Genomic DNA, 14599 nt, shown 5'->3' with positions numbered 1-14599 from the left:
CATATAAATAATATTCTGTACAAAACATATCCAAGAACACTGTCAGACATATAAATAATATTCTGTACAAAACATATCCAAGAACACTGTCAGACATATAAATAATATTCTGTACAAAACATATCCAAGAACACTGTCAGACATATAAATAATATTCTGTACAAAACATATCCAAGAACACTGTCAGACATATAAATAATATTCTGTACAAAACATATCCAAGAACACTGTCAGACATATAAATAATATTCTGTACAAAACATATCCAAGAACACTGTCAGACATATAAATAATATTCTGTACAAAACATATCCAAGAACACTGTCAGACATATAAATAATATTCTGTACAAAACCTATCCAAGAACACTGTCAGACATATAAATAATATTCTGTACAAAACCTATCCAAGAACACTGTCAGACATATAAATAATATTCTGTACAAAACATATCCAAGAACACTGTCAGACATATAAATAATATTCTGTACAAAACATATCCAAGAACACTGTCAGACATATAAATAATATTCTGTACAAAACATATCCAAGAACACTGTCAGACATATAAATAATATTCTGTACAAAACCTATCCAAGAACACTGTCAGACATATAAATAATATTCTGTACAAAACATATCCAAGAACACTGTCAGACATATAAATAATATTCTGTACAAAACATATCCAAGAACACTGTCAGACATATAAATAATATTCTGTACAAAACATATCCAAGAACACTGTCAGACATATAAATAATATTCTGTACAAAACCTATCCAAGAACACTGTCAGACATATAAATAATATTCTGTACAAAACCTATCCAAGAACACTGTCAGACATATAAATAATATTCTGTACAAAACATATCCAAGAACACTGTCAGACATATAAATAATATTCTGTACAAAACATATCCAAGAACACTGTCAGACATATAAATAATATTCTGTACAAAACATATCCAAGAACACTGTCAGACATATAAATAATATTCTGTACAAAACCTATCCAAGAACACTGTCAGACATATAAATAATATTCTGTACAAAACATATCCAAGAACACTGTCAGACATATAAATAATATTCTGTACAAAACATATCCAAGAACACTGTCAGACATATAAATAATATTCTGTACAAAACATATCCAAGAACACTGTCAGGCATATAAATAATATTCTGTACAAAACATATCCAAGAACACTGTCAGACATATAAATAATATTCTGTACAAAACATATCCAAGAACACTGTCAGACATATAAATAATATTCTGTACAAAACATATCCAAGAACACTGTCAGACATATAAATAATATTCTGTACAAAACATATCCAAGAACACTGTCAGGCATATAAATAATATTCTGTACAAAACATATCCAAGAACACTGTCAGACATATAAATAATATTCTGTACAAAACATATCCAAGAACACTGTCAGACATATAAATAATATTCTGTACAAAACATATCCAAGAACACTGTCAGACATATAAATAATATTCTGTACAAAACATATCCAAGAACACTGTCAGACATATAAACAATATTCTGTACAAAACATATCCAAGAACACTGTCAGACATATAAATAATATTCTGTACAAAACATATCCAAGAACACTGTCAGACATATAAATAATATTCTGTACAAAACATATCCAAGAACACTGTCAGGCATATAAATAATATTCTGTACAAAACATATCCAAGAACACTGTCAGACATATAAATAATATTCTGTACAAAACATATCCAAGAACACTGTCAGACATATAAATAATATTCTGTACAAAACCTATCCAAGAACACTGTCAGACATATAAATAATATTCTGTACAAAACATATCCAAGAACACTGTCAGGCATATAAATAATATTCTGTACAAAACATATCCAAGAACACTGTCAGACATATAAATAATATTCTGTACAAAACATATCCAAGAACACTGTCAGGCATATAAATAATATTCTGTACAAAACATATCCAAGAACACTGTCAGACATATAAATAATATTCTGTACAAAACATATCCAAGAACACTGTCAGACATATAAATAATATTCTGTACAAAACCTATCCAAGAACACTGTCAGACATATAAATAATATTCTGTACAAAACATATCCAAGAACACTGTCAGACATATAAATAATATTCTGTACAAAACATATCCAAGAACACTGTCAGACATATAAATAATATTCTGTACAAAACATATCCAAGAACACTGTCAGGCATATAAATAATATTCTGTACAAAACATATCCAAGAACACTGTCAGACATATAAATAATATTCTGTACAAAACATATCCAAGAACACTGTCAGACATATAAATAATATTCTGTACAAAACCTATCCAAGAACACTGTCAGACATATAAATAATATTCTGTACAAAACCTATCCAAGAACACTGTCAGACATATAAATAATATTCTGTACAAAACCTATCCAAGAACACTGTCAGACATATAAATAATATTCTGTACAAAACATATCCAAGAACACTGTCAGACATATAAATAATATTCTGTACAAAACATATCCAAGAACACTGTCAGACATATAAATAATATTCTGTACAAAACATATCCAAGAACACTGTCAGACATATAAATAATATTCTGTACAAAACATATCCAAGAACACTGTCAGGCATATAAATAATATTCTGTACAAAACATATCCAAGAACACTGTCAGACATATAAATAATATTCTGTACAAAACATATCCAAGAACACTGTCAGACATATAAATAATATTCTGTACAAAACCTATCCAAGAACACTGTCAGACATATAAATAATATTCTGTACAAAACATATCCAAGAACACTGTCAGACATATGAATAATATTCTGTACAAAACATATCCAAGAACACTGTCAGACATATAAATAATATTCTGTACAAAACATATCCAAGAACACTGTCAGACATATAAATAATATTCTGTACAAAACATATCCAAGAACACTGTCAGGCATATAAATAATATTCTGTACAAAACATATCCAAGAACACTGTCAGACATATAAATAATATTCTGTACAAAACATATCCAAGAACACTGTCAGGCATATAAATAATATTCTGTACAAAACATATCCAAGAACACTGTCAGACATATAAATAATATTCTGTACAAAACCTATCCAAGAACACTGTCAGACATATAAATAATATTCTGTACAAAACATATCCAAGAACACTGTCAGACATATAAATAATATTCTGTACAAAACATATCCAAGAACACTGTCAGACATATGAATAATATTCTGTACAAAACATATCCAAGAACACTGTCAGACATATAAATAATATTCTGTACAAAACCTATCCAAGAACACTGTCAGACATATAAATAATATTCTGTACAAAACATATCCAAGAACACTGTCAGACATATAAATAATATTCTGTACAAAACATATCCAAGAACACTGTCAGGCATATAAATAATATTCTGTACAAAACATATCCAAGAACACTGTCAGACATATAAATAATATTCTGTACAAAACATATCCAAGAACACTGTCAGACATATAAATAATATTCTGTACAAAACCTATCCAAGAACACTGTCAGACATATAAATAATATTCTGTACAAAACATATCCAAGAACACTGTCAGACATATGAATAATATTCTGTACAAAACATATCCAAGAACACTGTCAGACATATAAATAATATTCTGTACAAAACATATCCAAGAACACTGTCAGACATATAAATAATATTCTGTACAAAACATATCCAAGAACACTGTCAGGCATATAAATAATATTCTGTACAAAACCTATCTAAGAACACTGTCAGACATATATTCTGTACAAAACATATCCAAGAACACTGTCAGACATATAAATAATATTCTGTACAAAACATATCCAAGAACACTGTCAGACATATAAATAATATTCTGTACAAAACATATCCAAGAACACTGTCAGACATATAAATAATATTCTGTACAAAACATATCCAAGAACACTGTCAGACATATGAATAATATTCTGTACAAAACATATCCAAGAACACTGTCAGACATATAAATAAGCTTTGCGTGAAATTTGCAAAAGACAGGCTCAGCCGTTTTGGGACCTATGAGAAAGGAACTCGCACACACAAAATGACTTTTATATAATAGTAGATTATCTGTTCTGTTTTGAGAATTAAGTTTGCCTGTCTGAGAAGGATTAAAGTAAATTTCTTTAACAGATTTGCAGGACTTATTTCGCCTTATGAGCAATTTAATCAAAATATGATACTAAACCTTAGATTTCATCCAAATCCATAACATGGTCTGAATTCTAGAAAATGTCTAAAAAATTTTTTTTTTTTTTAATTTTAAGCTAAAGGTATCTTGAGAAATCTTGCTTAATTATGGATTAATTCAATGTATATCTCATAAATGGCTTAATAAAAGATGTAGGTTTTTTCAGTTTGGAACAAGTAAACTGTTTTGTTAACTGGGAAAATTCATGTGTAATATGCCCACTTTCTTGTCCCATGATCATTAATAGTAGCAAAAGCAGGGAGTTTGGTTTTTACTTTCTCCCCCTCTGTACTTTATTTTTATTTTCTCTCACTGTCCTCTTTTTTTGTGCTTCTTTCTTTTTTTGCCCTCTGTCCTTTTACAATTTTGTGCTAACTTTCCATGTTTAAAAAAATTTTGTCACACTTATTTTGAAAAAAATGTTTTTCCTTAAATAAGGTTTCATATTCGATGACAATCTTTTGAGTCGTGATCATCTATGATCTATTTCAATGGATGATGAACACTCAAAGTTGCTCTGATGACCTCATGAAAGATCTTTCCAGTATCTTTAACCAAATGATGATTGAATATAACATATACCGCAGACATTGATTCAGAAGAGGAGTGAAGTAGACAGTAAAATCTTCCAAAACGTTTTATAAGAAGCATTGACTGAATTTCTTTCATATAACAAATTTCAATCTTTATTTTTAAACAAAAGTTGGATAACTCCACAAAATATTTCCATGTTAGACAAAAAAATTAACCTTAAAAAAAATTTCTCATTGAAAAATTAGTCAAGTATAAAATTATTAGACATTTATCTTAAATGGATAACTTTTTACAAAAGGCTTGATAGATTTGACCTATTTTTCTGCCCAACTGCCAAATTGAGCTCCAGATTTACATGGCAGAAACAAGATTTTTATGGATTTACTTATGGAGAAAAAAATTAGCTTAATTTGTATGTTATCAAATTTAAGTTTCTATGTGTTAGCTGCTAAAAAAAGCTGCGTGTGCATGGTCCCCCTCTTGTGCTGCATTAGCAGTGTCAGAAATTTCGTGAAAATAGTGAATAATTCCACCCCATCTTTCCAAGCTTATAACTCCTCGAAAAATGTAATTCAAGCCCTAATTTTTTTTTCAATTAAAGGAGCAAGGACCAAGGTTTCATTAAAAAAAAAAAAAGACAAAAAAAAAACAATGTGTTCTTATAAAATAAGGTTTTAAACTTCGGACTTTACAGGTAAATTTCTAAAAAAGCGATTTTTTTTTTTTTGTTTTAAATTTGAATATATTATTTATTGACCCTTTCTCTTCAATTTGTGCGACATAAATTAATTATTTACTTTTTAATAGACATTTCAAAATGGGTGACACTTGGGGGGGGGGTGAATTTAAAAAAAAAAAACGTTTGTCTAAAATATTATATTCGATTTATTGGAAAGAACATAAAATTTCACATTGACCCTGAAAATATCGTAAAAATAGAATCAATAGAAAAATTTTGATAGATTTTTAAAGTTTAAAAATTGAAAAATATTGAGTTCGGAAAATTCATTACTGTTTTTAAAAAAAAAAAAAAATATTTCTATTACTTTTAAAACAACTGTAATAGTTTATTTTGGAAGTATAATCCATAAAGAAAATAAATAACCCATTTTTAACAGAGAAATTACGAGATTTTTATATTGTATTCGCAGTTTCGTGTTAGGGGTGTCAAAAATTCCTACAAAAATTCTGATACTGCTAGTGCTGCATGTGAGATGACGCCACAAAAAAATAGCGAAGAAATAACGAATGTGAGAAGTGTGAAGGGCCAACGTTGCCTTCATATTTTCGCCAAGTTTCAGAAAAATCTAATGGATGGAGCAAAAGTTATAGGGTAAAAAGTGTCATTTTTTTTTTGCAATTTTTGAGCTCCTGGGAATGATAAATGCCAGTGAAAATGGACAAACAATGCAGTTTCACGCCTTAAGACATGTATATTTGAATTCAGCACCATGGAAAACTATATATATCAAGTTGAGTAATATGAAAAGAGCTCTAAAAAGCATGTTTTTTTAGCCCTAAAAGTCCAAGAGGGATGCGAACAAGAATTTTGCCAGGGTCACCCATACTGAATTTATATTAAGAACAATAGCCTCCACATTTTGGCCAAGTTTCAGGAAAATCTAATGGATGGATCAAAAGCTATGGGTCAAAAAGTGTCATTTTGGTCATTTTTGACCTCTTTTGAGCTCCTGGGGATGCCGAATCCCAGTGTAAATGGATAACGGTGCAGTTTCAGGTCTTAACACATGTATATTTGAGTTGACCACCGTGAAAAATCACTATGTATCAAGTTTTTGAGAAATATGAAAAAAGAGCCACATAAAGGGACATTTTTAGCATTGAAAGTCCCCGGGGACGCAAACTAGAATTTTGCCAGGGTTACCCATACTGGATTTATATTATATGGGGACGCCCGCAACGGGAATTTTTGTAAAAAAAACTTTTTACTGTGCACATCTACTTAATGAAATACAATTTGTGGCAAAATTTCAGGAAAAACTAATGGACAGTTATCCGGCAATAGTCCAGACTAACGGACACCACTGAAAACATAGGTCCCTCTCCGATAAATTGGGGACCAATAAAACTTATATGAGCACTCGAAGTTGCTCTTCTGTATCATTTGCCAACAATTTTTATGATGGTATGTGATTTTCACCAATGATTGAGAACATCTAAGAATTGTTAATTCCATTTATATTATTTTTCTTTTAATGAACTATGGCACCTTCACCTTCAGTTATCCTTGTATTCAGTATCACAGAAAACAATGCCTGACAAACTAATTGAGGTTACTAAGATACATTTGGTATTTTTCTTTATATCTTGTAGTATTATATATGCCTACCTACAAAGTTTTTGATATATTGAAAAAAAAAAAAATCAGTTTGAGATAGCTATTAATAAATGAATCAACATTAAAAGCTAACTATAAAAAAGAATGCGCAAATGCAAAGTTGTGATTTTTGTTTTAAGATTAATGAGAAAATTATGTGATGTGGTTGCTTTGCAAATGAAATTAAACATGTGAAATACACAAAATAAAACTTACCTTATATAAACATGTATCTACAACTTGATTACAAATCTCCTCAAGACTTTCGGTAATGAGCATTCTACTTCTGACAAAATCACAGAGTTCTTCATTGGACATGACGTCCCAAATTCCATCACATGCAAGTACTAAGAATTCATCTTTCTCATTTCGTTCTTGGGTGAAAATCTCTGGTTCTGGAGACACCAATTGCTCACACGGACCTTTGCCCTCAACATTTTTGTATTCAAAATCTCCAAGAGCCCGAGACACTGCTAAAGAGCCATTAACTCGCTGAATCATGACACTACCTCCTGCATTCTGTATGCGTTCTTTCTCCCTGGGGTCAACTGGTTTGTGATCCGTAGTTGAGAACGGGCATATGGCATCACGGCAGAGCACAGCCCGAGAGTCACCACAATTAGCAAAGAAGATGTGCGTGGGTGAAACAATGGTGCAGACGGCCGTTGAGCCACTCTTGTCCTCACCACTCACCATTTCAGGCAATGTCCTCATGCGGTCGTCAAACTGAAGAAAGCCTGTCTTTATGCCCTTCTGTACATCCTCAATTGAAGGAAAGATTTCTGTACCTTGGGTGACGTCAAGTTTGCCACGGAAGTCTTCATTGGCAATGATATGCTCCATCAGCTGGGCAGCACAGCAGGCAGACACTTTGGCACCAGCATGACCATCGTACACAGCAAAAAAGGACCAGTCAGTGAGGCCATGTGGCAGACCAATAACTGCAGTATGGGCATCTTCCATCTCCACACGCCAACCCTGCATGCTGCTGAGGCCAAAGTGGAGCCCATTACCCATTCCTCCTTCATTATGCTTCTCCGTCTTAGGTTTGTCAAGAAAAGCTCCCATGACAACTGAAAAATATAAAAAAGAAAAGAAATATAATTTTTTGTTCTAAATATATATATATAAAAAAATATATATATTTAACTAGCGTAGGGTACCCGGCATTGCCCGGGTGTTTGGAGGTGTGTATTATGTAGGAGGGGGGGGTCTGTTTTAATATTTAAAAAACAAAACAAAAAAAAACAAACCGATATTATAAAAAATTGGAAAAACCAAAACAAAGCAAAACCGCGAACAAATGAAAAAGTGTAAAAAAGATTTAGGTAGGAAGACAGGATGGAACCCGATGCATCGAGGCTAAGGCGGAAAAAAAAATGCCTGACACATTACCTCTACGCCAAACAGACACAATTGAGAACGGATAAAATCAACCCTTTAAAAACACTTGCAGGTGATTGAAACTAACGTCAATGTTTTCTAGGTCAAACATGACGTCATTGTCGTAGTAGCAGGAGGAGGCCAAGTTTAGGGTGAAGGAACACCCACACACACATTTTAGCTTTTATATTTATAGATGCCTCCGCCCTGGTTTAGCTAATATATGACGCGTAAAATTGAAAGAAATAAAAAACAAAATGAATGTGAAAGAATACCAAAGGAATAAAAAAAAAAGAACCCCCCCAAAAAAAAAGTTACTGCATAAAATGCAAACATGTTTATTTAAATCTAAATTTTTTTTAATGGAAAAACAAAATTAAAAAAAAATAAAACTTACCGTGTATAATGAAAATATGTTTATTAGATTTTATTTATTTATTTTTCTTTGTTTCAATGAAAAAGAAAAAAAAATGAATAAATAAAACCAGAAAACTGACCGTGTTTTTTATCTTTTTTTAATGTTGGTCGCTGTTAACCAATTTAAATGTCATCGGATTCCAATATCGATAGCGTAGTAGTAATTGTGCTAATGAAACTCTCAGAAATGCAATGTATAGAAATAATGAAGAAGTAACTAATCCGAAAATAGGAAGTCAACAGTAAATAAAATATTAAAGCGACTAATCGGTGCAAGATTTGAAGAACGCTGGCGGCCGACTGCTAAAGTTTCTTGTAAAAACTGGAATCCAATGTTAGTTCATTGCGTTTAATTAATCCTTCGAATCGCAACCCCCCACCCACCTAAAAAAAGAAAAAAATATAAAGGGAGGAAAAAAAAGTGAAAAAGAAGAAATTTATAAAATGGCACAAGTAACCCACAGAATAACTGGAATGTAAAGTTGCATTTCACCCGACGGAAAAATGCCAATCCATATTTTTTAAACAACTCAAACTCAAAGAACTCAAAACGGTGTACCTCGTATATTCCCCTGTGGACGTATCCGCATCGGTGTTAAGCGGTCGTGGGCAGATTATTAATCGAATAGAGAGAAAAGATTTTACAACTTCCATTGTTCTAGCCGATTGTGGCAGTGAACTCTCACTGGAAAAAATATAGAAACGTACGAATATCAAGGAACTGTAAGGGTAGTAGGCCTATAACACATCCCAGATCCTGTGCTGAAGTGTGAGGACATTACATTGGAATGTAATGTTGTAATTTTTTATCCTAGTCAAACTCACATGGGAAAAAATGAGTTCATTTTATTTATATATATACTTAATATATATATATACTTAATATATATATATATATATATATACTTAATATATATATATATATATACTTAATATATATATATATATATACTTAATATATATATATATATATACTTAATATATATATATATATATACTTAATATATATATATATATATATACTTAATATATATATATATATATATACTTAATATATATATATATATATATACTTAATATATATATATATATATATACTTAATATATATATATATATATATACTTAATATATATATATATATATATACTTAATATATATATATATATATATACTTAATATATATATATATATATATACTTAATATATATATATATATATATACTTAATATATATATATATATACTTAATATATATATATATATATATACTTAATATATATATATATATATATACTTAATATATATATATATATATACTTAATATATATATATATATATATACTTAATATATATATATATATATACTTAATATATATATATATATATACTTAATATATATATATATATATATACTTAATATATATATATATATATACTTAATATATATATATATATATATACTTAATATATATATATATATATATACTTAATATATATATATATATATATACTTAATATATATATATATATATATACTTAATATATATATATATATATACTTAATATATATATATATATATACTTAATATATATATATATATATACTTAATATATATATACTTAATATATATATATATATATACTTAATATATATATATATATATACTTAATATATATATATATATATACTTAATATATATATATATATATACTTAATATATATATATATACTTAATATATATATATATACTTAATATATATATATATACTTAATATATATATATATACTTAATATATATATATATATATATATACTTAATATATATATATATATACTTAATATATATATATATATACTTAATATATATATATATATACTTAATATATATATATATATACTTAATATATATATATACTTAATATATATATATATACTTAATATATATATATATATACTTAATATATATATATACTTAATATATATATATATATACTTAATATATATATATATATACTTAATATATATATATATATACTTAATATATATATATATACTTAATATATATATATATATATACTTAATATATATATATATATACTTAATATATATATATATATACTTAATATATATATATATATACTTAATATATATATATATACTTAATATATATATATATATATACTTAATATATATATATATATACACTTAATATATATATATATATATACTTAATATATATATATATACTTAATATATATATATATACTTAATATATATATATATACTTAATATATATATACTTAATATATATATACTTAATATATATATACTTAATGTATATATACTTAATATATATATATATATACTTAATATATATATATATATATATACTTAATATATATATATATACTTAATATATATATACTTAATATATATATATATATATACTTAATATATATATACTTTATATATATATATATACTTAATATATATATACTTAATATATATATATATATATATACTTAATATATATATACTTAATATATATATATATATACTTAATATATATATATATATACTTAATATATATATATATATACTTAATATATATATATATATACTTAATATATATATATATATATATATACTTTATATATATATATATATACTTAATATATATATATACTTAATATATATATATATACTTAATATATATATATATATATACTTAATATATATATATATATACTTAATATATATACGAAAATATATACTTAAAACTATTTAAAAAAACAAAACAAAAAAAAACATGTATTCATGTATTGCTTCCTGATTAAATGAATGGAAATTACAAAATGAAAACATTCAGTAAGAAAAGATCTTAGTGATAGAGGAGGTTCAATGTTGAACCAACAATTTTTACAAGAGTCTAAAATCAGATGTTAACATTTTTCTTTAATGACTCCAGAGTTGGGAGTCATTTTTACCTCACTGATTGCAAATGCTGACATCAAAGGTCAAAAAGTTATACATATATAAATTTGCTTGTTTCATGGCAGCTCAACCCTTTTTGATCTATTTATTACAAATTGGTTATTAATTGAACACTAGGGCAAGTACATTGGGAGTTCATACTTGACAGGAGAAATTATCCAGCATTGATATCCATTAGGTCAATCATGCATACAATTTTTCAACAGATCTAACAAAGTTGGAAAAAGTAAAAAATAAATCCCCTATGATTATTTAATTCAGATTTGTGTTGCAAAGGTTGCATCAAAAATAATCAAATTGATATTATACCCAAATGTGTAAATTTCAGAGATTAAACAAGAGTTGAATCTGGCAGAATCAATTCCATAGTCTGCAATTATATTATGCCAATCATGCATACAGGGTTCTAGAATTATCATGAACATCATCTCTATGGTTATATAAATGGTTGTTTTTCTTGCCTTCAATTTTAAAAACATTTCAGATTATTTGGAAAACTAAAATACTTATCCCAAGAAAGATAAAATTCCCCTGAACAGAATAGTCTTGCAACACTTTCATGTCCCGTTCGAAAGATTAAAATCAACATACTATATTATACATTATGTCTAGAATCATTATTTTAATTTTGATCAAAATATTTTGTACAATTTTAATGATTTAGAAAATGTTGAAAATTCACAAGGATTTAAATTGAGATTCAGGGTATCACTAACCAATAAGAATTGAGTTCTGTTCAAATCTTATATTTGAATTTGCAAATGGGAGATTGTGCCCATATTATGCCAACTGAAACACCTTTAAACTACCCCAAAGAAACAGGAATTTGGAGAATAGTTATTAATTATTGTCTAATAACTAGTGTTAAAACTTCACAGAACTCATTTACTTGAATTTCCATAAATGGTTTCTAAAAAATATTTTTGTCTCTCTGCTTAAAATTAAAACTAGTTCATAGTTAAACCTCCTACATCTAGCAGCTGTTCTAAAACTCAATGGATGGTCAATTAGTTAAGCAAATTCTATATATACAAATACATAAACATATCTGACTTTATATTTTTGTAAATTAAAACCTTAATACTGTTGAAGTTCCATCTATATATACAGAAATGGGATTCATCTGTATGTCCATCTGAGTTCAAAACTTAAATGCTTAGACAATAAAAATAATTTAGCATGTTTGTGATCTAAATTTTTATTTTTTTAAATTAAAAAAATAAAAATAACATGGTGACATTATTTTAGTATTTCAAAAGTTGTATTAGACAAAAGAACAAAATATATTAAGTCTTAATCCTGAATGTGTATATTCAAGATGCTATTTTTAATACCTCTCCTTGCAAGATGCCTGTGTTGGTTCGGCCACACCCGGCACACGAAATATATTTAAAGAAATAAATAGTTAATAAATGAAATGGCAAAGAATTTATCTAGAATTTGACAATAATAATTTATCAGCTAAACTTTCTAATATTAACAATTAGCTAATTTTTTTTTATTTATCATTTAGAGAATTTTTTTTTTTTCTGAATCGATTGAATAACACTGATTAACAATGCTAACTTTTGTTCTTCTGTTGATTATGAAATAGGTCATGTCATGACATTCACCCTGGGTCAGTTCGGTCGGCTCTTTCCAACAAATTCACCACTGGCTGACCAGGCACTGCGATCTAAGGCTGCTTCCACTAAGCCATTTGCGGCTCCAGCAACAGGCCCTGTAAAGATGAGGGCTCATGATCAGTGTAGCATCCTGCTTCACCCGAGTCAGGTTTTGATTTGACCACAACATTTCTTCTAGCCTGTTGGTGGTGCTGGGTTGATGAAGTCATCTCAGTGTCGTCAACAGGTGTGGCCGAACCAACGAAGGCATCTTACAAGGAGATTTTTGGAGGGAGTGAATCTTGCAGAGAGCTTGAATTGTACTGTTTGAAATAAACTATTGTCGGAAGATCTGTAGGTTACTTGCCAGCATAGGCCAAGTCTCACAGCAACAAAGGAGAATACTGCAGATGAGGGCCTATCAGATCCTGACTTAGGTGTTCAACCTTATTTCTTTTCAAGACCAGATCAATGTTCAAAGTCGAAAGAAAGTGGGGTAAACATTGCTGATGCAGTTGAGATTGTCTTCCTTCACTTGGCCTGTTGCAGTCATGGAGTCAAGATATTTGAACTAATCAATCTCTTCAAGGCCTTCTGTGCTGAGGACGACCGGTTGTTTTTGATTTGGAAGGAGACCTGCCATCAGTAACTGTCTTATTGGTGTTTATCTTCATGCCGATCTTTGAAGCATAAGATTGAATTTTGTCAATTGAATATGGGACAAGCTTTCACTAATTGTGAAATTGAGTTACATCTAAATGGAAAATTTACAAAAATTTATTAAGGTGTTCAACCAAGGGATAAAAAAAATGAACAATGAAATGATTCCAATAAAATCCATAATCAGAAGTCTGTAAAAGGTTGGATCCAATATATAGTAATGCTTTAAAAAGTTAAAAAGACTTGTGCACTACCACCGAGAATCGAAACCAAAACGTTCAGCTTATGATTAACTTTTTCCTTTGACCTTAATGCCTGAGCCTTGAAGACACATTTGCTGCAAGGCTAAAAATTA

At 28.2% G+C, this 14599-nt stretch overlaps 1 protein-coding gene across 4 annotated transcripts in view; it reads right to left on the bottom strand.

Annotated features, from left to right (window-relative positions):
- LOC145255725 (protein phosphatase 1B-like) overlaps nucleotides 1–14599 on the bottom strand; it is a 466557-nt gene that overhangs the window by 124785 nt on the left and 327173 nt on the right. For all 4 annotated transcript variants that reach the window (XM_080114329.1, XM_080114328.1, XM_080114331.1 and 1 more), the window contains one exon: nucleotides 7402–8258. In XM_080114329.1, the coding sequence (XP_079970455.1) occupies nucleotides 7402–8258 (857 nt within the window). The remainder of the gene's footprint in view (nucleotides 1–7401; nucleotides 8259–14599) is intronic.

This window comes from Euprymna scolopes, chromosome 31, assembly GCF_053919585.1.
Source record: "Euprymna scolopes isolate OS-2025 chromosome 31, ASM5391958v1, whole genome shotgun sequence".
Lineage (NCBI taxonomy): Eukaryota > Metazoa > Mollusca > Cephalopoda > Sepiida > Sepiolidae > Euprymna > Euprymna scolopes.
The sequence above is the reverse complement of the archived record's forward strand: the minus strand, read 5'-3'. Positions and strand labels throughout refer to the sequence as shown.